Raw genomic sequence first — 23229 nt, forward strand, 5'->3', positions numbered from 1 at the left:
CCTTGGCTCTAAATCAAACCCTAACCCTAGCTCTAACCCTAATCCTAGCTCTAACCCTAACCCAAGCCCTAACCCTAGCTCTAACCCTAACCCTAGCTCTAACCCTAACCCTAGTTCTAACCCTAACTCTAGCTCTAACTCTAACCCTAGCTCTAACCCTAGCTCTAACCCTAACCCTAACCCGAGCTCTAACCCTAACCCTAGCTCTAACCTTAACCCTAGCTCTAACTCTAACCCTAACCCTAGCTCTAACCCTAGCTCTAACCCTAGCTCTAACCCTAACCCTGGCTCTAACCCTAACCCTAGCTCTAACCCTAGCTCTAACCCTAACCCTAACCTGAGCTCTAACCCTAGCTCTAACCCTAACCCTAGCTCTAACTCTAACCCTACCTCTAACCCTAGCTCTAACCCTAACTCTAATTCTAGCTCTAACCCTAACCTTGGCTCTAAATCAAACCCTAACCCTAACCCTAACCCTAGCTCTAACCCTAACCCTAACCCTAGCTCTAACCCTAACCCTAACCCAAGCCCTAACCCTAGCTCTAACCCTAACCCTAACCCTAGCTCTAACCCTAACCCTAGCTCTAACCCTAACCCTAGCTCTAACTCTAACCCTAACCCTAGCTCTAACCCTAGCTCTAACCCTAACCCGAGCTCTAACCCTAACCCTAGCTCTAACCCTAGCTCTAACCCTAACCCTAGCTCTAACCCTAACCCGAGCTCTAACCCTAACCCGAGCTCTAACCTTAACCCTAGCTCTAACTCTAACCCTATCTCTAACCCTAGCTCTAACCCTAACCCTAACCCTAACCCGAGCTCTAACCCTAACCCTAGCTCTAACCCTAACCCTAACCTGAGCTCTAACCCTAGCTCTAACCCTAACCCTAGCTCTAACTCTAACCCTACCTCTAACCCTAGCTCTAATCCTAACTCTAATTCTAGCTCTAACCCTAACCCTGGCTCTAACTCAAACCCTAACCCTAGCTCTAACCCTAACCCTAGCCCTAACCCTAACCCAAGCCCTAACCCTAGCTCGAACCCTAACCCTAGCTCTAACCCTAACCCGAGCTCTAACCCTAACCCGAGCTCTAACCCTAGCTCTAACCCTAACCCTAGCTTTAACTCTAACCCTAGCTCTAACCCAACCCTACCTCTAACCCTAACCTGAGCTCTAACCCTAACCCTAGCTCTAACTCTAACCCTAACTTTAACTCTAACCCTAACCCTATCTCTAACTCTAACCCTAACCCTAGCTCTAACCCTAGCTCTAACCCTAACGCTAACCCGAGCTCTAACCCTAACCCTAACCCTAGCTCTAACCCTAACTCTAACCCTAACCCTAGCTCTAACTCTAACCCTAACCGTAGCTCTAACCCTAGCTCTAACCCTAGCTCTAACCCTAACCCTAGCTCTAACCCTAACCCAAGACCTAACCCTAACCCTAGCTCTAACCCTAACCCTGGCTCTAACCCTAACCCTTGCTCTAACTCTAACCCTAGCTCTAACCCTAACCCTAAGCCAAGCCCTAACCCTAGCTCTAACCCTAACCCGAGCTGTAACCCTAACCCTAGCTCTAACCCTAATCCTAACCCTAACTCTAACTCCAACCTTAGCTCTAACCCTAACTCCAGCTCTCGCTCTAACCCCAGCTCTCGCTCTAACCCTAGCTCTCACCCCTCGCCCTCAGCTCTAGTGCATTGGTTATATGGGGTAGCACACAAATTTTGATAAAAATTTTCAGGTCCTACTGGGATTTGAACTCGGGTCGCTGGGGTGAAAGTCCAGAGCACTAACCACTACACCATGGAACCTTCACATTACATAGAAGGTACATGTATGCTTTTATGGAGCAGCTCACAAGCGAACAGTAGTATGGACATTTTTCCATGATAAAATATTTTGGAACCTACTGGGGTTTGAACACAGATCACCTGGGTGAAAGTCCAGTGCACTGACCACTACACTACTGAACCCTCACATTACACAGAGGGTACATGTATGCTTTTATGGAGCAGCTCACAAGCGAACAGTATAGTGTGGACATTTTTCCATGATAAAATGTTTTGGGACCTACTGGGATTTGAACCCGGGTCACTGGGGTTAAAGTCCAGTGCACTAACCACTACACTACGGAACCCTCACATTGTAGGGCAGGTACATGTATGCTTTTATGGAGCTGCTCACAAGCAAACTAGTATGGACATATTTCCATGATAAAATAGTTTGGAACCTACTGGGGTTTGAACCCAGGTCGCCTGCGTGAAAGTCCAGTGTACTGACCACTACACTACTGAATCCTCACATTGTAAGGAAGGTACATGTATGCTTTTATGGAGCAGCTCCCAAGCGAACTATAGTACGGACATATTTCCATGATAAAATGTTTTGGAACCTACTGGGATTTGAACCCGGGTCACTGGGGTTAAAGTCCAGTGCACTAACCACTACACTACGGAACCCTCACATTGTATGGCAGGTACATGTATGCTTTTATGGAGCTGCTCACAAGCAAACTAAAGTATGGACATATTTCCATGGTAAAATAGTTTGGAACCTACTGGGGTTTGAACCCAGGTCGCCTGCGTCAAAGTCCAGTGCACTGACCACTACACTACTGAACCCTCACATTGTAAGGAAGGTACATGTATGCTTTTATGGAGCAGCTCACAAGCGAACAGTACAGTATGGACATTTTTCCATGGTAAAATGTTTTGTAACCTACTGGGATTTGAACCCGGGTCTCTGGGGTTAAAGTCCAGTGCACTAACCACTACACTACGGAACCCTCACATTACTCAGAAGGTACATGTATGCTTTTATGGATCAGCTCACAAGCGAACAGTACAGTATTGACATTTTTCCATGATAAAATATTTTGGAACCTACTGGGATTTGAACGCAGGTCACTGGGGTTAAAGTCCAGAGCACTAACCACTACACTACGGAACCCTCACATTGTATGGCAGGTACATGTATGCTTTTATGGAGCTGCTCACAAGTGAACAGTACAGTATGGACATTTTTCCATGATAAAACAGTTTGGAACCTACTGGGGTTTGAACACAGATCGCCTGGGTGAAAGTCCAGTGCACTGACCACTACACTACTGAACCCTCACATTACACAGAAGGTACATGTATGCTTTTATGGAGCAGCTCACAGGCGAACTATAGTCGGACATATTTCCATGATAAAACAGTTCGGAACCTACTGGGGTTTGAACACAGATCGCCTGGGTGAAAGTCCAGTGCACTGACCACTACACTACTGAACCCTCACATTACACAGAAGGTACATGTATGCTTTTATGGAGCAGCTCACAAGTGAACAGTACAGTATGGACATTTTTCCATGATAAAATATTTTGGAACATACTGGGGTTTGAACCCAGGTCGCCTGCGTTAAAGTCCAGAGCACTGACCACTACACTATTGAAACCTCACATTACACAGAAGGTACATGTATGCTTTTATGGAGCAGCTCACAAGCGAACAGTACAGTATGGACATTTTTCCATGATAAAATATTTTGTAACCTACTGGGATTTGAACTCGGGTCACTGGGGTTAAAGTCCAGTGCACTCACCACTACACTACGGAACCCTCACCTTGTATGGAAGGTACATGTATGCTTTTATGGAGCAGCTCACAAGCGAACAGTATAGTATGGACATTTTTCCATGATAAAATATTTTGGAACCTACTGGGATTTGAACGCAGGTCACTGGGGTTAAAGTCCAGCGCACTAACCACTACACTACGGGACCCTCACATTGTAAGGAAGGTACATGTATGCTTTTATGGAGCAGCTCACAAGCGAACTATAGTACGAACATATTTCCATGATAAAATATTTTGTAACCTACTGGGATTTGAACTCGGGTCACTGGGGTTAAAGTCCAGTGCACTCACCACTACACTACGGAACCCTCACCTTGTATGGAAGGTACATGTATGCTTTTATGGAGCAGCTCACAAGCGAACAGTATAGTATGGACATTTTTCCATGATAAAATATTTTGGAACCTACTGGGATTTGAACGCAGGTCACTGGGGTTAAAGTCCAGCGCACTAACCACTACACTACGGGACCCTCACATTGTATGGAAGGTACATGTATGCTTTTATGGAGCAGCTCACAAGCGAACTATAGTACGAACATATTTCCATGGTAAAATAGTTTGGAACCTACTGGGGTTTGAACCCAGGTCGCCTGCGTTAAAGTACAGTGCACTGACCACTACACTACTGAACCCTCACATTACACAGAAGGTACATGTATGCTTTTATGGAGCAGCTCACCTAAGCTCACCTAATCACAGGCCACTTCATTTGGGAAAAAGCTTAAGTGAAAATGAAAAGTGCCACACCCGTAAAACACATATACATATTGTCATATAAAGCAGTTAAGCAAATGTCAGATTTTTGTTTTTATTCTCAAAAAATAAAAACAAGGAATAAAACACCAGACAAGTTTTAACAGGTTTTAATGTTTATTAAAATAATAATAAAAATAAATTTCAAACCAGCAATCTAATGTGAAATTGCAGTATACATTGGATAACAATATTTAGGCGTATAATGCATACACGTTATTTATATAACAGTGTTTACCAGCTCAGTGGCCTAAGAGGAGAGTGTCCGCCCTGAGTTTGGGAGGTTGTGGGTTCAAACCCCTGCCGGGTCATACCAGTGACCATTATAACAATGGTACCCATTTCTTCCCTGCTTGGCACTCAGTGTAAGGGGTTGAAATGGGGCCCCCCCCTGCTGCTCACGACCATTGGGACTTTAACTTATAAAATCAAGATGACCCAAAGAGAAGCATAATCTCCCCGTTGTTGCATAACGGCGCATCCCTTCATGCAATAAAGATAGCCGTTATCTTGGAGAAAACGTGCATTAAAAAAAAAAAGTGGTGTTTCAGTGAGTGGTTCTTTCGTTCCTTGGCAAATGGTAAATCGACATTCTGGCTTACATAGTTCACACCTGGAGGGATACGCAACACGTTCGCTGACTCGTCCGTTGATGCACGGGAAGGAAGGCAGTTCACCCATGAACTCGTTCGTTAACGGGAAAGTCAGGATTAGTTCCCTTAGTTGCTCCAGAGTTTCACCCCAGCGACCCGAGTTCAAATCCCAGCAGGACCTTCAATATTTTATTATGGACAATTTTGCAACACAGTTGCTCGTGGGCTACCCCATACAACCAGTAAAGTTTAGGACTAGGGCTTGAAAAAAAAAATCTCATTATCCCTTCCACAGCTTGTCATATTATATTTTAATATTTGAATAGTTTTGCCCTAATCAGGCAGCTTTAGTGTGATTACACACTAACCTCCTAATTATTGCTCTTGTTGTTTGTGCACACCAGGATTTGCTTGGCTGGGCAATGGCATGCCAAGCAAAGCCACATCAAGCTACGGTATTATCCCGTGAGACGTGGGAAATGGACTCAACAAAGCCCTTCTGCCTACATACTACTAAAGTGCTTTATTATTTCATTGCCTTACACTCATTCACAACGGAGGACTTCAACTAAATGACAATCAACATTTACATGTCATTGTATTATACTTAAAGCATATCGGACGAGTCATTGTAATTTGTTCTGATGTTTTCATTTTTTATTTCTGAGCTTTACAACCAGTGTCCATTTACCATTAAGTGGATCATTTGCTGTATTTAAGAGACACTTATGATTTAATATGTATCAGGAGGTTTTAATGAAATGTGCAATATCTGTATGCATTTCCGGGCTGTAAAAAGAACAACTGGCTGATCTCCTGACCCAATTCCGGCCATCCTACTTACATCATATGGAGTGTCGAGCCTGATGGATTTCTTAGCCTAATTTCATCCTAATCCCCCATCCAAAGTAATATTTTGTGCTGACTTTGTTCGCTCTTCACAGCCAAGCAAATCCCCCTGATTTGGGATATTTCATTTGCATATTGCATTGGGCTGTGCCAGGGGGCTGAGACAGTAGGTCAGGCTCTTGAACTCAAACGACAACAAAACACAGGCATGAGCTCAAGTTCAGCATAATCTGACCCTCACAATCTGCTGGCGCTGCTACAGGAATGAGATTTGGTCCGTTTAGTTTGTTGAATGTAGCGAGTTAGTCATATTATTGAAATGTGTGCAGAACTACACATGTACTTGCAGAGTGGGTGACTCCGAAGACCCGCTCAACATTAATTCCAGTCTCCCTCCGCAGTGCCAACGCGTTGCCATAATAGCCATTAAGATGTTGCGGTTTTCAATAAGCGTTTATGGACTTTGAGCGTCTGAGGACTATTTTGCAAAAGAAAGTGATGAGGCATCAGCACGGTTTACGAAGTGCACCGTCAACGCTAAGCTTGAAAGTCTGTCAGTTGGCTCGATGGTTTTATAGTGGCTGGAGCTCAGATGAAGTCTGGAATGTCATTTCCGTATGTTTGGATGTGGGTAGAGCAGCATTAACGGACTCATTAAAAGTCGTAAGCGGTCATGAGAACTTAATCTAAACACCATAATACGGTAATTGGAATTTAAGAGTCATTCCTTTATTGTTCTTTAATTAAGAAAGCACATCTTTGTTTTATAACTGAAAACAGTGCCGAGTTCATCAAGTGTGATCTCGTGCTGTGTTAATATCGTTGAGTCTTTTCTTCCATTTTTTTTTACTAAAATATTAATTAATTATAAAAATATTTAAAATATGACTAAAATAAATAAGACATTTTATAAAGAAAAATATTTAAAATATTACTGAAATAAATACAACATTTTATAAAGTAAGCCACTATTCACAAAATAAATGTTTTGGAAAAAATAAAAACATTTAGTTGGTGATGGAATCTTTGTTTAATGGGATAATTACCACCACTGCCTGAGCTGGTGGTTACCGGACAAGAGATACTGTTAAAAAAAAAAACAACTAGTGGCTGAGTGAGCGCTCACCTCAGACCGTAGAGCACAGTGCCATCCGGGTGCAGTCGGATCATTCTGTTCTTCACAGTGACGCCGTGGACGAAAGACTTCTTGTCGTTGAGGAAGTAGGTGTCGGGCACCCACAGCTGGTCGGCCACGCGGTTATCTAAGGTCAGGTTGAGGGGAATCTCCGAATAGGACAAGCGCTTATCTCGCCAGGCCTGCTGGAAGTACATGGTCAAAGTGTAGTCCTGGGAACAAAGGAGGATTCAGAGTGAGAAAAAGAAATGGATGAAGGAGAGGAGTGGAGAGTGTTTTACATAGCTGCTCTGTGATACTTTGACATGGCCAGCTTGCATTTTCAAACCGCACTGGCCTTCAATATTAGATGTAGCTCACTTAAAATGCAAGCGTAACAAAGAACTGTCAGAACAATGTGAGCTTGAAAAAAAAGGCTTTAGTTAAAAAAAAAAAAACAAAAAAAAAAAAAACATGCATAGCAAAATAGCTAATGCAATTTCTCTTACGTTTCTGGAGACACAAAAAGTGTTTTCATAAACAAACGGGAATTCCTTTTTCATCTGCTGTGAAATTCCATGGTGATAAATCTAGGACACCTCCAGCCCCCACAATCATTCAAGGAAAAGCAACTTTTTCTAACTATAACAACTCTTACATAAAGTTCTTTTCTCAAGGAACTTTTCGTTGTTGTTGCCATGACATCGGCACTTTCTGGCAAAGAACGTGCATTTTTGAACATGCCTGGTAGATAGAAATACGATATTCCACTGCACCCCTTGGGACTCGCATGTCGCTTGGAGGAGTTTGGATAGCAGGAGCAGCTTTTATCCACTTTGACACATTTTGTCACATTTCCTGAGCCTTATGTAAAACTTTGCACTGATACATTCTGTTGCAGAGTAATTAATTCACAGTTAAAAAAAATGGATGCGTGGTGTGTGACTGGACTATAAACTATTTTTTGTTTCATTGTTCCCACTCACAGCAAGTTGACAGCCGCACGTGCTGCTTTCGCAACACTTTCATTTCCAGTCGACGGTTATGTAAGGGCTCTCACTGGCGTGCACGTGCCAGTGAAGAAGAGACGCTTTTAACCACAAAGCCGTTTGTACAATTTCAAGTCCTCATAGCTGTGAAATTTGAAATGGAATGCTTCAACACATTCATCCAGATCTAGCTGCTTGTTTCTTCCCCTGTTCATGCATCACCTCTGCACAAATGTGCACCAAAGTTTCACTATTTTGTACATCATGAAGTGACCCACGTGTTTCAACATAACCTCTTGTCGAATTGCTAACTGTAATGAGTCCGAGTAGAAAATCTTGTAGTAATAGATTCCACAGAGACCATTGTGCTTGGCAGTTTTAGAACTCCAGGCTTTGTCTGAAGACGTTCTGCCTGATGCACAATTCCGCCCACCGCTTCCAGGCCATTTTTCTCAATCTGTATTCATCTCAAATAGACAAGTGACAATCACTGTGGGTGCTGCTAAAATGTGGCATGGTTTTAAAATATTTCCATTGTCATCCCCCACAGCCTTTTATTGCAGCTTTATCTACTTGTGGAAGTTTCGGGCTTGCTTTGTAGGGCGGGCTCTGCGGAGGTGACACGGTGGCTTCGCCAAACTTTCCTAAAAGACGACTATTGTGTGCCTCATCTGGTTGTGGGAGGAGGAGGCTCTAAATTAGCAGAGCGACTGCAGTGACAGTGCGCGCGCACTTGGATGCGCAAGTGAGGCTGTCATAATAACAGTCGTAATGAGCATCACTACATAAACTGTGCGAGTGGAGACCGGGGGAGGGATGCAAAGCCAAAAGTAAGCAAGAGTGATGTGGGGAAGAATGACGGTAATTTATGAACATGCCGCAATTTTGAGCTGTCAGGCTGAGGCAATACAAAGTAATCACAATGTTCTCTACGCTATAAAGTCATTATATCTAAAAGTCGATTGAAATAAATGAGTCATTCTGCACACACATTTTTTTTTTTTTTTGGTGGATGGCTGTGAACCCCAAATGAGTTTGAGAGACATGCAACACATTCTATGGAGCTCACAACATGGACTATTTAAGATGTCACTTGTTGCTAGGCAAAATTTGTGAGACATAATCAGGGATGCCATAATGACAATATAAAAGACATTTTCAAAAGCTCATGACTGACATTGGCCCTAGAAAATAACATTTTAGCATGAAAGCAGTGGGGCTCAAGTTGGCATTTTCCCCAAATCCTCAGCAGACCTATTTTTGCCCCCAGCCACAAGAATAAAAGGTTCCACATGCCCGTCCCAATCATTGCGCTATTCCCAAGGAGACACAGGGCATGACGTTTTGCCCAGCACAAGGGCAAAAAAAAAGTCAAAAGGAAGAGTCAGAATCTAGTTAGCTGTCAAATTTGATGCCTGCAACATGTTGGAACAGATTAACGGCATTTCAATTCATTCCAATGGGAAACGATCATTTAAGATAAGGCAAACTCTGGGTTCAAATAAAGCAACACATTCTTTGTTTAATATCAAAAGGTTTGTGTATCAGATTCAATAGCTCGCCTTGTGAAAATTAAAGACATTAAAATGCAGATCCTGCGCTCATTTTGTCCTTCTCACACACGAGTGAGTGCATTTCTGGAAAACACCTCGCGCAACAAACTCTTGCTCATTTATTTATATATGACGTGACTCATGGGTGAGAAACAGCATTGAGGTTTTAGAAGAGCAGAAAAGCTCAACTGCAAATCGTGCCAGTGTTCTCAAACTTTTTTTTTCCAATCTTGTGGAGCTTTTTATAGCTCATCCTTCCTTGTCAGGTAGTTCGTCAAACTAATGCTAAGATGGACTTCTGACCCAGAAGTGGGTGCTTTGCTTACTTTAATTGCTCTAGGTGGCCATCGGTCACGAGTCGAGTTGACCTGCGCCCTTTTCGGCTGATTGAAACCTGCTGGTGTGAAAAACGACTTGGGCAAGAGGACTGGCGATTGATCAAATAGACGGGAAGAGAGAAATGGGATGAGGTCTAAGCTGATATTGGAAAAATTGGTTTGATGTGAGGAGCAGCAGCTGTGCGGGGAGACCTGGCTAAAACCAGGAGTCTTTAGCTTGCACATTTCTTTCTTCCTCCTACCCTTGAAGGCTGTTTTCTATTTGAAAGGTACGGATTGGAGCAATGGGCTTGTTAAGGAGGGATGGAGGGTTTCAAGGGGGTAAATGAAAGGCATCTAAAAGCTCAGCGGAGCGGTCATGCAAATTGCTTTTATTCTTCACAGCTTGCCGCTTCCCTTCCACTATCTGATTTCGGCACTAGCGGTGACCTCCCTCTGATGGTTTCTCTTGCCGCTTTTATCTCCCTAACATCTCCTTGCTTTACTTATTTTCTCGTGTCCCATTTTCCATCATTTCTCCTAAAGCGTGTACTCCATCCATCTTAATCTCATAAGAGCTCATGTTGTATTTATTTGGAATGCTTCTGGGAAAGTAAAGCGCGAATGTGAGAAGACTCGAGATGGTTATTTCATTTTGGCAACCGACAAGAACTTTAAGAACTAATCAAACTGCTGTTGTATGACCTTGAAGAAGTCCCCTTTTCCCATATTTTCTGCACTTCTTTTTATTTTCCCCAAAGCTGCCCGAGAGAAATGTGATCTCACCGCCCCACGGCCAATGCTACACTATCATCCATCTACTTGAGTTTCTTCAAAAAGCCCTCCAACAACAACAACAAGCAGCTTTCAATTTCCTGTCCCACACTGTCCTCTCGCCGCCAGCGACAGGCTATGAGGAGCCTGGCAGAGGGCACAGCTTCTCCAAAGAGGCCTAATAATAAACATGGCAGCCCCCACCGTGCTGAGTGGCATCTATTCCCCCGTCTCCCAGCAGCTGAATACGGACTCCTTAATATTCAAGCGTTGTAGCTGCAGCAGCTTGTGCGCCGCGTGGAGTCAGACTGAAACACACATCCACACAAGCTTCTGCAGGGCTTTCATTTGGGGTTTCTTCCAGCATGAATAATGAACTTTTACACTGTTGTATCAGCAAAACCAATAAAGTTCAGTTGGACTGACAGATGCAGCTAACATGGCGACAAATTAAGAATGCATAGGCACACGCTGTTTTGCTTTTTTCAAATGCAGCCAAAATCATGTACAATTAATTACAAAACCTCCAAATGGCTCCATTTTTGCTTCCTCTGTCGCATTCATAGGGATCAATCATAAATGTTAATGAAAAAAAACATATATTTATTTACTAGGCTGATGGAATTACAAACAATCAATTTTCAATTTCCAAACTCATTTTTGGGTTGCGGGTGAGCTGGGGACAATTCAGCAATTATACCGAGCCAATTGTGGGGCACTAACAAACTACTGAGTCCTCCAAAAAAATTAAAATAAAAACCCGGAGTCCAGATTCAACCCCTAACAGCAGAACATCTTTCAATAGACACAGGTGCACTTTACAAAGATTACTTGTACAAAAGTGAAATGTCAGACATTTTATTGAAAAGGAGCAAAGGTTATGACCTCAAGTTTGGAGACACAATGTAATATCCTCTCCTTGCAGCCATTTTTTGACTCTTTCATTATTTGGCCTGAACATCGCTTTACAAAAACATCACTGCCGATGGTAAATGAAATTCACAGGCACTATTGTCTCCCCCCCCCCCCACCCCCTCCTCCCCCTCCGAAGCAGGGCTGCTTAGTTTAGTCAGTTGGCAGCTGTGCAGCTTAACGGACGACATACAATTTATTAGAGTCAATTGGGGCATCTGCAAGCCCTCTTTGTGTCCCTGGAGGGAAATGGGAGAGTTAAAGGCCACTCGGAGAGAGAGCAGAGGGACACGCGAGGACAAGACCCGCACAGATTATTAGTGGAGGATTATGAAATGCTCAACTATCCCGATGGAAGACGTAAAGAGTTGACAAAGGTTTTCCTCCTAGTTGTTATTGGTGACATCACAGTTAAAACCAAATGAAGTGTGTCATCGGTGTCAATAAAGTTTTGAAAACTTCAACTGTGCTGAATTCGGGCATCCGTTTTGTGACTCCAAATATTGCAATATTCATTTCAGAGCATTTCTATTGCTGACACGCCGCCTGCTTATTCAAGCTATGATAAAGCGGCTTTGATTTCAGCGCTCTTTTGGAGGCCGACGGTGAGATTGCAACAAGCTGTGAAGTGCGAAGCGTGAGGCACACCGCAATGACCCGCAGTTGAGAGGTTGTGATGACTAGAAAATAAATCTTTTCAGTCTACAAGAAACACATTTGTCACCCAACCTCCAGCAAGGCTTTGTAGTCTCCATCGTGAAGGCCTTTAACATTGACACAAAATGCTTTTTGTTTATTCTTGGAATTTAATTTTACAGGCTAACAAATAGAGTAATGGGCAGATGATTAAACCACTTTGATTTGTAACTGTAATCCGACTCAAGGGCCAAGGTGCCAGCACATCTGATATTGGAGATTGGGGAGGGGTGACGACACAAATTGCTAATGAAGAATGAAAACTCATAGGGGATTTAAGGTGAGTGAGGGAGAGCATGATCATCGACCAATGGATTTGCTCAGTCTGCATTCAAGAGTTTCTCTGTATTGGGAACAACAGATTAGTAAAAGTCTACAGGGAGACCTAGCAGCATGAATTATGCATCAACCTAGGCTTTTTTTTTTTATGTGTGTGTTTTTACCTCTTAACCAAAATGTCTCTTGTGACTTCGGTATAAGATTAAATGTGCTCAGAATGTATGTACAATAAAGTATATTCTGACATCTTTCATTCTGTTGAATTTATTAAAGAATGCCGTGTGGGAAATGGACAAGAGATGTTTTTTGTGTGTTATGGAAATGGGATAGTAAGGTATTTGTCACCGTTGGCATCGCCTTATACATGAAACTTGCAGAGAAGTTCGGTGCTTTTTTTTTTTTTTTATTAATCTGAACTTTAAAACGCTTTGAGCCACCAAATAAACTGTAGTTAATTGAATTTGTATATAATGAGTCACTTCCTATGTGCATTTTTCATTTGATGAATTGTAAGAGCATCTATTTGATAAGTCTTTTCCATATTTTAATCCTCCAAAAAAGTTCTGTACTTGACTCTTGGTTTCAAATCCAAGTCAATTCTAGATCTGCTCAGTCACTTCTCAAAGCCGTGAGAGGGCCCAACAAAGTGTTGTCAATTGAGTGTGATACCTGTTGACAGAAAAGTGTCAGTCTGGCTTGTCTCGTGACAGACAACGTGTAAGGTGTCAGTCAGTCAGGCAGCTCCCGCAATGTTTCCACTGGTGAAAACAACACGGAATGAGGTAAGCCCACCGACAGATCTCCCAAATGTCACCCCTCAACTCATCATGCCCGATGGGGGACTACTTTTTTGGTGGCTTTAAAGTCAAACGAATGTGTGTTCACTGATCACGATGAATGTTTTGGAATTACATTTGAGGCTTTCTTCACGCATCCTTTACTGTGACTGTCGTACGACGGGCTATTCAAGTCGGAGATGAACCCCCGGATGAGACACTGCTCTGTCCATTACGTAATCCAAACATTGACTTGGCCGCCGGCCGAGAGCAGGGACGACAGGGAGGGGGCATTTGCGGGGCACGGGGAGAAGGTAAACCTCCTCATGTGTATGATGCTGCATATGCTAAAAAGGCTAACTATAGGCTGTCCACAAAACATGAATAGAACTTTTGTTTTTTCGCTTTAAAGTTACATTTGTGTCAATGTTTATTCCCACATGACCCTTTTAACAAGTACAATGTGGCGCTCATTATGTTGGGATGTAGGAATTTTGAGATATGAATTCACACGTGTTAATTGAGTCTGGCACGTTTACTTGTACTTGAGGTTTTTTTTTGGGTCTAATGTGTCAGCACACATACCCGTCCACACTATTTAGCATGCAACCGTTTATAAAGCAAAAGATGCATTTTGAGAGACTATAAATTTATGGTCTTGGACTTTTATGAAAATGTCTAACTGTTTGACGCAATTATCTTTTTTTCCATGAAATATTACATTTGCATAATTTAAAGTTGTATTCATCTAACATTTCATATTCTCCATTTATTTGTCACAAGGGCATGAATGGTATAACATGAGAGAAATCCAATTTGAAAAGCTTGCACAACATAGCAACATGAATCGTATTCAGGATGAAAATCAGATCATTGTTATTTACATTTATTTCAGTTCAACATCCTGCTCTGACTGTCATAAAGATGAAGTCAGTGTGGCCGACTTAATATCATTTTTTTAAAGCTCTCAGGTGCGCTTGAGATATTACACAGCCAGTAAGTGGCCCCACAATCTTTCCTCCCTTTTATTATCATATGGCAAGCAATAATCTCTTCTCGCCTTTCAGCCAACATCCATAATAATATATCTGTGTGATATATTGTACAAGCGCCGCCGACAGCCCATCCGGGATCTCCTTTGCCGAGTCGTTCTCAAAAGAACTTCACAGAGATGGAAATAGCAGCATTTGCTGGATTCTCATATGTCAAAAGTATGAATATTCCACTTTGGCGTTGCCTCGGGCCCAACGTGTAACATGGCATCGGTAGTCAGAGAGCGTCTCTCTCTTTGTATGTGCACCACTGAGTCATGCACAGTGAACTCTGAGCGGCACGAGGTGCGTGACCTTCCCTCTAACACTATTTGGCTTTCTGCATGGCAACCCATCTCTCTCGGCCCCTCACACACACACCGAGGTGATAAATGCGACCCCCAGGTCTTACACACTCCTATCCATTTTCACCCTTCAAGCCTCGGAGGCCCCGCTCCACGTGAGCCTTATTCCATGTTTCTAGCATGTCATGTGGTTTTCCACACATGCCGTGTGATTCTCCACGACAGGTCTAATGCAGGCTTTCTACTGACTTGTTCAACTTTCATTGTACCAGGCAGAGAAGGTGACACTTCCTAGTTAAACAATGTCCAACAATACAGTGATAACATGCTAATAAATTCTACTTTAGCCCAGAGGAGTAAAGCCCAACACATGCTGTAGGCTGTAATTGATTCCACTTAACAAGGCCAAAAATCTTCATTGTGTTTTCCTTCTCCTCTATGAGCAGAATTTCACGTTATGTTGCTCCCAATACAAGCACTGAAAATTTGTCTTCATTTGTAAGATAAGTTGGTTCATGGTCATTGCATAACCAAAATTGTCTTCAATTCTTTGTATTAATTTGATATGTGTTTGACTTCGAGGTAATCCCCAGGTCGTCTTTCACAGTTCAATTTCATCTACATGTGTCACGTGTGCATGTCCGCGGTCGCAAATAGATGCGGCATCGTCTGTGTTTTGCATCACGTCTCCATTCAAGCAGACAGTCTGCATGTGCACAAACACAACAACATGAGCAAAAAAGCCTTCAGGGGATTTCGCTGCTGCCAAAAATATTCCACATGACATCAAAACATGAGTCATATCGCAGCCACCGTCAAAATCACGTCACAGCATAGGGGGGGCGGTACTTTCTTATTTACAATAAAAAAATAAATAATAAAGAGGGGGAAAATAGCAAATGATGAGGATGGAAACAACACTTGCTTTAGAAGTGTGACCTTCCATGGAGAAAAAGCTGCAGTTCTAACAAACCATCAGTAGGGGGTGCACTTGTATGGAGCAAAATCTCCCACTTCAACTCTTATCAGTGTTTCCACTAAAAAATAAAAGTCCACAGAAAAATAAGCCTTTATAAAGCAAGCTTTTTCAACCATAACAGAGAGGTCAGTCTGCCCTAATATCCTTTAGAGTTGCTTCAAAAAATACAAATTAATTTTTTATAACATGCGTGTTTATAAATGCTGTCAAGAGCATAACATAAGCAGTTAAATATCATTACAAACAAGAGTGTGGGGGTTCCCCTTCTGTGCATTTGGGAGGGTATCCCCCCCACATTCTCCCCACACACGCGCCCCCTCCCCTTCCACCAGCATCCACGCAGAGATAATTAGCCCATTTGTATGATAACTTACCATATTGACTTCAGACACCATGTCTATGCTGGCGATGTCAATATTCATGCCCACTCTTACTGGCGCACCTGGGGTGGGAAAAGAAAAAAAGAAAAAAACTTTGTGAACTGTGGTGCAGCCTGTAATAAGTGGATGATAATCATATTGCGCTTGTGTCAAATCGTTTTTTTTTTTTTGACGCGCATAAAAGCAGAACATTCGACCATTCTAAAAGTTAAAATGGGGATTGTAATTTTAATGCATGCACGAGTAAAGTGTGTGTTTTTTTTACGTGTGCATGCATCCCACTTGTCTGGCATTTGCACAGCATTGCATTGGCGCAGAAAGTGACAACTAAACACTTACCTCCGAAATCTGGCCTGAGACGAATATCATAACCTGTCAACAGCCTGTCCACCGTCTCTTTAACCAACGGCATATTGCTCGGATCATTCACGCCGACACTGTGGAGGAACGCGCACACACATAGGCACGCGTAAATGAACAGATTACGGTGACAAAACATTCCACGGAGCGCAAAGTCTCCTCCATGCCGTCTCCGCTGCTGGTCCGGTAGGGGAAAAAAGGAGAGGAGTGGAGCCTTCTTACCTTTGTGCGCACACCACGGCCACTACGAGGGGGAGCACCCAGACACAAAAGCACCACCACCTTCTTCTTAACACCGCCATACTCGCGTCTTTTGATGGCGTGTGTTTTTTTTCTAGCCTCCTTTTGCAGAAGACAAGACGAGCTACAACTTATTCTTGCCAGTGCGGTAATTCCAATGCCGGGCGCATGCGCAGTCTGCACTACAACGTGAAGACTGATGATGATGATGAAGATGATGGTGGTGATGATGATGATGCTTGTGACAGGGGTGTAGTATACAGACAGACAGACGCGGGTGGAATGTAAAGGGTGGGAGTCAACTTGTCACTCGTGGGGGGGATCTCCCTATCTGATGGACTCAGATAAGGTTGCAGGTTGGTTTCCCAGGAAATTTCAGCAAAAAGTCATTCTAATTCATTGTCATATGATTTAAACCAGCAAATACTCTTGATGTATGCAAATAAGAAAGTAAAATTCTGCATTCTCCGTATAAATATATTGAAGACCTCAATTGATCCACTCATTCTATCTGAAGGGACCCATTGCAAACATTCTAAAAGTTTACATAAATAACATGGTGGATCACATACGCTGATGTTGGGGGCCAAAAATGGGCCTTTACAAGCAAATAATATTCATTTCACAAACAGGCATTCTGCGCCGGTGAGGGTGTGGTCACAATGCTAATTACTAAACAAGAGCAGTGCAATATTCCCGCCTAAGGTTGTTGGCATACTACCAACAAAACATAACCTATCTAATAAAGTGTCCAGTTGCTTGGTGGGTTCCTCACTCTTTCAGATGGTCGCCATTTTAAAATCCGGCTCTCATGATGCTGTGCAGTTCCACACCGACTGCAATCACAATAACAAATGATGGTCAATGTTTTAAGGCATCTATCTGAAGATGATTACATTCTAAATGTTCAGCATTGCGATTGGTGTGTCTTCACATTTCAGCACCAGTGCACGGATGGCTATACATCTAGGCCTGTACGGAAATGCACAGTGCATTAAGCATGTCTTAACACAACGAGAGGCGCGCTTGCCCATGCCGAGTGCCTCGGGCTTTGGAGGCTGGATCCATGTAGATGAGAAGTATGTGATGGAGCTATGCTGGCTACGCACGCACAGCTGAGCAGAACGCACGCACCACTGTGCAAAAGAAACTCCAGTCATGGAGGAAGTGGTGGATAAGTGGAAGATGCCCGAGCAATGATCCGCTTTTTTTTTTTTTTTTTTTTTAAAGAGAGATTCCTTCAGAGGACTAGCAACTGGATGACTGGTAGAAAAAAAAATGAAATTCTCCACATGACCTGATGGTGTCACTGTATTTAAATTTCAGTCAACGTAGTCAATTTTAATATGATTATTATTTTATTATATGATTCAATGATATGATTTTATCACATTATTATTTTCAATGCCCTTACAGAAATGGGTGCAATGATAAATTACAGGGAGATTAGTCTGGAAGCTGTAATTTAGCCTTCAAGTTAAAATGGAAAAATGATCTCTTAACTTGTCAGCCGACGTAAATCACACAAATTATCCACCCACACTAGATTTTTCTATTCAATCGTTGCCAGTTTTAGAATTCATAATAATGGTGGCTTTCATGTTATGGCACAAAGGTGTGCAATCGGTAGGTATTTTATTCTGGCATACTGGAATCAACAAGATTGTAGATGACCCATCTCATACCTGCCATAATCCAATAAATTGTGTGATGTTTGCATTCAGTATAAATTGATGTTATTAGAGGACACTTAATTTGACAATATTTATTTTTGCACTACAAAATACCGACAGCTGCTTCTAATATTTCCATTGCATTATACAGGCAAATACTAGGTGACGCCTGGTCTTCACTGTGGAGTTTCCACCTGGTCTGCTTCCACCTGCCATGGGCCCAGTGTCTGTTTGCCATCCAAGTGGGGACGCAGGCCAAAGCACATGCACGGCCAAGCACCACATTATCCTCGCACACCTTCCTGACTTTGACTTTCAAATGACACTCAAATAACATTTGAATCAAATTTGAGTGAATTGAATTATGACACGTCCGTCCATCCAGCCAATTTAATTCAGAAAAGTTCATCTGTTTGAGACTTTCCTCTTTTTTTTTTTTTAAATAAGGCTGAGCCTACATAATGCTACTTGGAATCTAAAAATGCACAAAATCTGTGCGCATGTCTTACTGCAGCAAACAATGCCGTCTGTCTGTAAAATGTGGTGCATAACTATTTTTGCGGCGGGGCGGAGGCATTTAATTTTAGAAATATCCTCAACAAAATTACCATTACAATTTAGTTGAGGTTAAAATCATCATCATTAAAAAGCACATTAAAGAGCACCTTTTTATTTTTCTCATTTTTTCTGGCATATTAAATCCAAATGAAATTCAGATTCCAAACGAAACAATTTGTTCCATTTGGCTGCTTCATGCTGTGACCTTACATCCACTTTGACTAGCATATGCAAATGTCAAGCTACTGTTGTTAAACCAGGCTTACATCCATTACTCTTCCGCTCCAAGATCAATATACGCACGGCAGGCCTTTTTCCTGCATTCACTGAAGTGATGATCAGGATACTTTCATCCGCAATTACGCTCATGAATTTTTCATCGGTGATCCATAATACAGTGTGCTATGCTCACCGGCTGATCCCTTCCCATTATTGTTCACCTGAGAAGAGAAATTAGCACATACGCTACATTTAGCTTCAAAAGAGCCCTTGATGTGTGATTTTTTTTTTTTTTTTAAACTCCCTGTGGTTGTTCAGAGTCTACACCTGTCCTAGGAATAATATCAGGTTTGGAGCACTGAGGCGAGGATAAACGGGATAAAGCGAGCCTGTCAGACAACATTTGTGCTTTATCTCCTTATCTTCTCCAGAGGGGGCGCCACCTGCTTCCGCTTCAAGGTTGTCATGTCCTTCAGGCAGCAGATTGTTGGTACTCACCGAGCTCTACCGCCGTCGTGGTCTTCTCAGCCACAAGTGCTGACAGGGTTGACACAGTTGGGAAGACCAAGGCGATGATTTGAGAGCGTCTGCCAAAAAAGCTTCTCTTCAGGAGACTTGGCTGGGCTCTGATGTGATGATTTAGATGGCGACATGAGGTTATTGACTTCTTTCGACATTATTCCTCCCTGCAGACAACAAAGCTGAAAGGAGTAATATTATGCATTCTTGTGTGTCTTGTCTAGAACGGAATTTGTCAAAATACCAAAAGGATAAAATCCCACCTCAAACACATTAAGCATTTCTGTTGTAAAGGTCAAATGGCAAAAAAAAAAAAAAATTCTGCCAAACCTACTTAAAAGCTGATTGGACTGAAAAATAACCTCTTTGTGAAAACCTGGAGTTGCGCAATAGGCAGAGGTGGTGGAGTGAGTCACAAGAAAGTCACAACATTAAAGTTTAAAGCAAGTCCAAACTTACAGCTGGGAATCGAGCAAGTCAAGTCGCCAAGAACAAAAAGAGTAAACCCCCCGAAAACACCTAAAAAAGCAGTGAATCATTGTTTATTTTGTGTTACTTTTGTTCCATTCATTTCAGGAAAATAAATCTGGCAACCAGGTGTCACCTTGACTGCTTTCATTTTTTTAATTGGTTCGGCACAGCATCATGACTAGCACCACCGCGGCGCCGCCGACTTTAATTTGACATTGACACCCTACTTTACCATTAGCAGTAACTATGGAGACTGTGGCATACACCTCCACATCTCACCCGCGCTTATCATGCACTTACATGACTTCTCACCTTTCATCTCCTTATGGACTCTCAGCAGTGACAGTAGTTCAAGTCATGAATATGTTGTTGATTTATACAAATGGGGCTTTTGGCATCATGTGCTAATTCATTTCCTTCAGTACAATAATTGCTCAAAATGACATAAGATTGAAAAAAATAGTCAATGTAGTGCAGTCATATAAATATTCGACTTTCTGAAATTTATAGGTCACTTAAGTTGATATGAGAAAAGTTTTCTCCAAAAAGTATGATGGGGAAAACATTGATTGGCTGGCATGGAAAGGGCAACGCTACCTCTCCGGGCTCTTCTGTAATGAGTTTTTATCCGCGAGCGTTTTCCTGCCTATGCAAATATCCTGGACACTGGATACATTTTTAATAAGCTACATGACGCTTGTGTATTTGCGTCTGCACCCAACAATTGCACACGCTGGACACTCAAAGCTGGACATTCGCTACAAGAGATGTAACAAAATTGGGGTATTTATTTCACAATATATTTAGTAGAAACAGATTCAAACCCGGAGGCAGATGTGCTCACCAGTCTGCTGCCATTTGAAAAAGAAGGCATAACAACGACTGATAAAAGGTGTTATTTTATAAAAGTTTTTTTTTAACTTTTATTTAAGCAGAGGATCATCCGAGATAATGCCCTCATATACTAACCTTCCACCTCAAAAAGAAATTCAACATTCCCTTTAACTTGCTATGATATGGTTCTGTCTCCATGGCAACTGCTGCTGCCATTCCTCATGATGTAGATGTGGTACCAGCGCTAAAGACAGTCTAAAAACAATAATAGGGTGGAGAAAAAGTTTTTCAAGTTTACTTGCCTGATGTTATTGCAGAAAGTCAGTCGATGGTCACGCATATAGGCCAGCGTCGTCCTTCCGTGTTCAGATTCCAACGCACTGAAATACCACATGACAACTTTCCTCCAGTCATTGTGGCAGCATGTAACCTTTTCCCCGAGTCCTTCTTTAAAGCACTTTTGAAAACAATAGCAAAAAGCTCTGCGCCTGTTTGATGACCAAAACCATATAAAGCGCTTGAAAGTTTAGAGAAACACGCACACACATTTTCTAAGTTTCTCCTACTGTAAGTGTTACCATGGCAACCGCACGGCGAAGCTTATGAAGTACAGTGGGTCCATTTCGCGTGGGAGCTGGCATGTATTAATAGAAGCACTGTGCCGTGGTCAGGAATGAGAAATGATACACGAGCACGCACATACGTGTTGCACTGTGTATGTGTGTGTGTCTGTACTTGTGAGTTACTAAAATGAATTTGCACTGTAAATATGTGCGAAATGTGTGTGTGTGAGGGGGGCATGAGGAAAGCAGACAATGTGTGTTTCTTACACTTTGCTAGCTTCCAGCATTTTTTATTTATGGCTCTGAGCGCACACACACAAATAAGGAAAAATGACATCCAGTTGTGCGATGAGAATCGTGCTGTCAGTGATTTTATTTTTCAACCAATCTGCTGGCGTTGCATCAAAATGCCGAGCGCATATCATGGCATGTTTAATTAAAACTCCGTTTATTTGAATGATGAACTAATTAAAATCGTTTTGATTCCGAAGCATGTCCCCTTATCTCGCCAAAGTAATTGTACTTCCCAAATGGACATAATTGAATTGCTTCTCATTCCATTGTTCCCATGGAAGGGGACTTGTGTCTTCGTGCTATCCATCATTATCATTTTGCCTCTCATCTCCACGTACACCTTAAAGTTTAATGGAAGTTTGTAGAGATTACATTCTGTGAAAACTGTGACCTCCTATTATTTGTATTTGTTCACTTAAAAAATTGTTTTGATTTTTAAAATGCCATATGCTTCAGGACTTGCTATTTTTACAATTAAATTCAGGACAAACTTTTCAAAACAATATTTGTCATTTATCAAAGGCAATGCAGCAATTAGGTTCTTCATAATGAATGTGTTGTGCTCTTGATCTTTGGTGATTCACTCGTGATTGCTCATTATCTAAAGCACATTTTCATTACGTGAAGTGTTTGGAGCACAAAGAGAGCCAGAGTTAAAATGTGACATTGCGTAATCAGCCAGCGTCTGAAGACCACCCTATATTTCTCCCTCTCTGCCTCCTCGTATGAATTTTTGATAACAAATGACTGTGATACTACTGTAGTCATAATGAAAAAGTAATGCTGTGCCGAGATAATCTTTCACTTGATCAATGAGGATTTTTTTTCTTCTTGTGCACTTTATTGTTTGAGTTTAATACGCACACAAATACATATACAAAACATCTTAATGCTCATTTCCAATATCACAGAGTCATCCATAAAATTTTTTAGCAAGGCCAGATCCGGCCTCATATTAAAATAGCTTCACTAATTGAGTGAACTTCAAATACGCCAACACTCCATGATGAAGTTGGGAACTGTAATGCCCTCGGAATTGGGCAAGGACAGCTATAGATGCACTTTACTGTTTATCAAACAGACCAACAGTCAAACACTCAACTATAAAACTCGCAAAGAGCTATTTCAACTCCTGTCACTCACCAGGCCACGCCCCCTTATTTAATACTACTATGCATAAATGCAATTTTGTAAAAACAGTTTCTTTGCATTATCTTTCATTGTAAAAAAAAAAAGTCTCATATAACCAAAAAACCATCCAGAATATTAGGAACAGCTCTCACACATCAAGTAAAATAAAAAATAGCAGACTTCAATTCATGTCTGTCAAACATTCTTATTAGGAATTGCATGTGTACCTAATGTTGTGGCCGGTTAATGTAAATACATGCATTTTAGTGATTATTTTAGTCGTCCATTCTGGTGCTGTTTGACTCCCCTTCCTCTTATCAGGTAATATTTATCGCCATCAATCTAGGCATTTTTTTTTCCTTCTTGCAAAATTCCCCCCTCCCCTACCAACGTGTCCATCCACGCTCTCCACTCTCCAAACTCCTCAGTGTTGTATTATTTCTTT

At 42.0% G+C, this 23229-nt stretch overlaps 1 protein-coding gene across 1 annotated transcript in view; it reads right to left on the minus strand.

Annotated features, from left to right (window-relative positions):
• The window catches only part of LOC125982780 (gamma-aminobutyric acid receptor subunit beta-2), a 40327-nt gene extending 20485 nt beyond the window's left edge, over nucleotides 1–19842 (minus strand). Inside the window, exons 1-5 of the mRNA XM_049743790.2 lie at nucleotides 19471–19842; nucleotides 16505–17358; nucleotides 16262–16359; nucleotides 15917–15984; nucleotides 6944–7164 (exon numbers count right to left, since the gene is read on the minus strand). Coding sequence (XP_049599747.1) covers nucleotides 6944–7164; nucleotides 15917–15984; nucleotides 16262–16359; nucleotides 16505–16584 — 467 coding nt within the window. The 5' untranslated portion in view covers nucleotides 16585–17358; nucleotides 19471–19842. The remainder of the gene's footprint in view (nucleotides 1–6943; nucleotides 7165–15916; nucleotides 15985–16261; nucleotides 16360–16504; nucleotides 17359–19470) is intronic.
• Between the last annotated feature and the right edge of the window lie 3387 nt (nucleotides 19843–23229).

This window comes from Syngnathus scovelli, chromosome 15 (genome assembly GCF_024217435.2).
Source record: "Syngnathus scovelli strain Florida chromosome 15, RoL_Ssco_1.2, whole genome shotgun sequence".
NCBI lineage: Eukaryota > Metazoa > Chordata > Actinopteri > Syngnathiformes > Syngnathidae > Syngnathus > Syngnathus scovelli.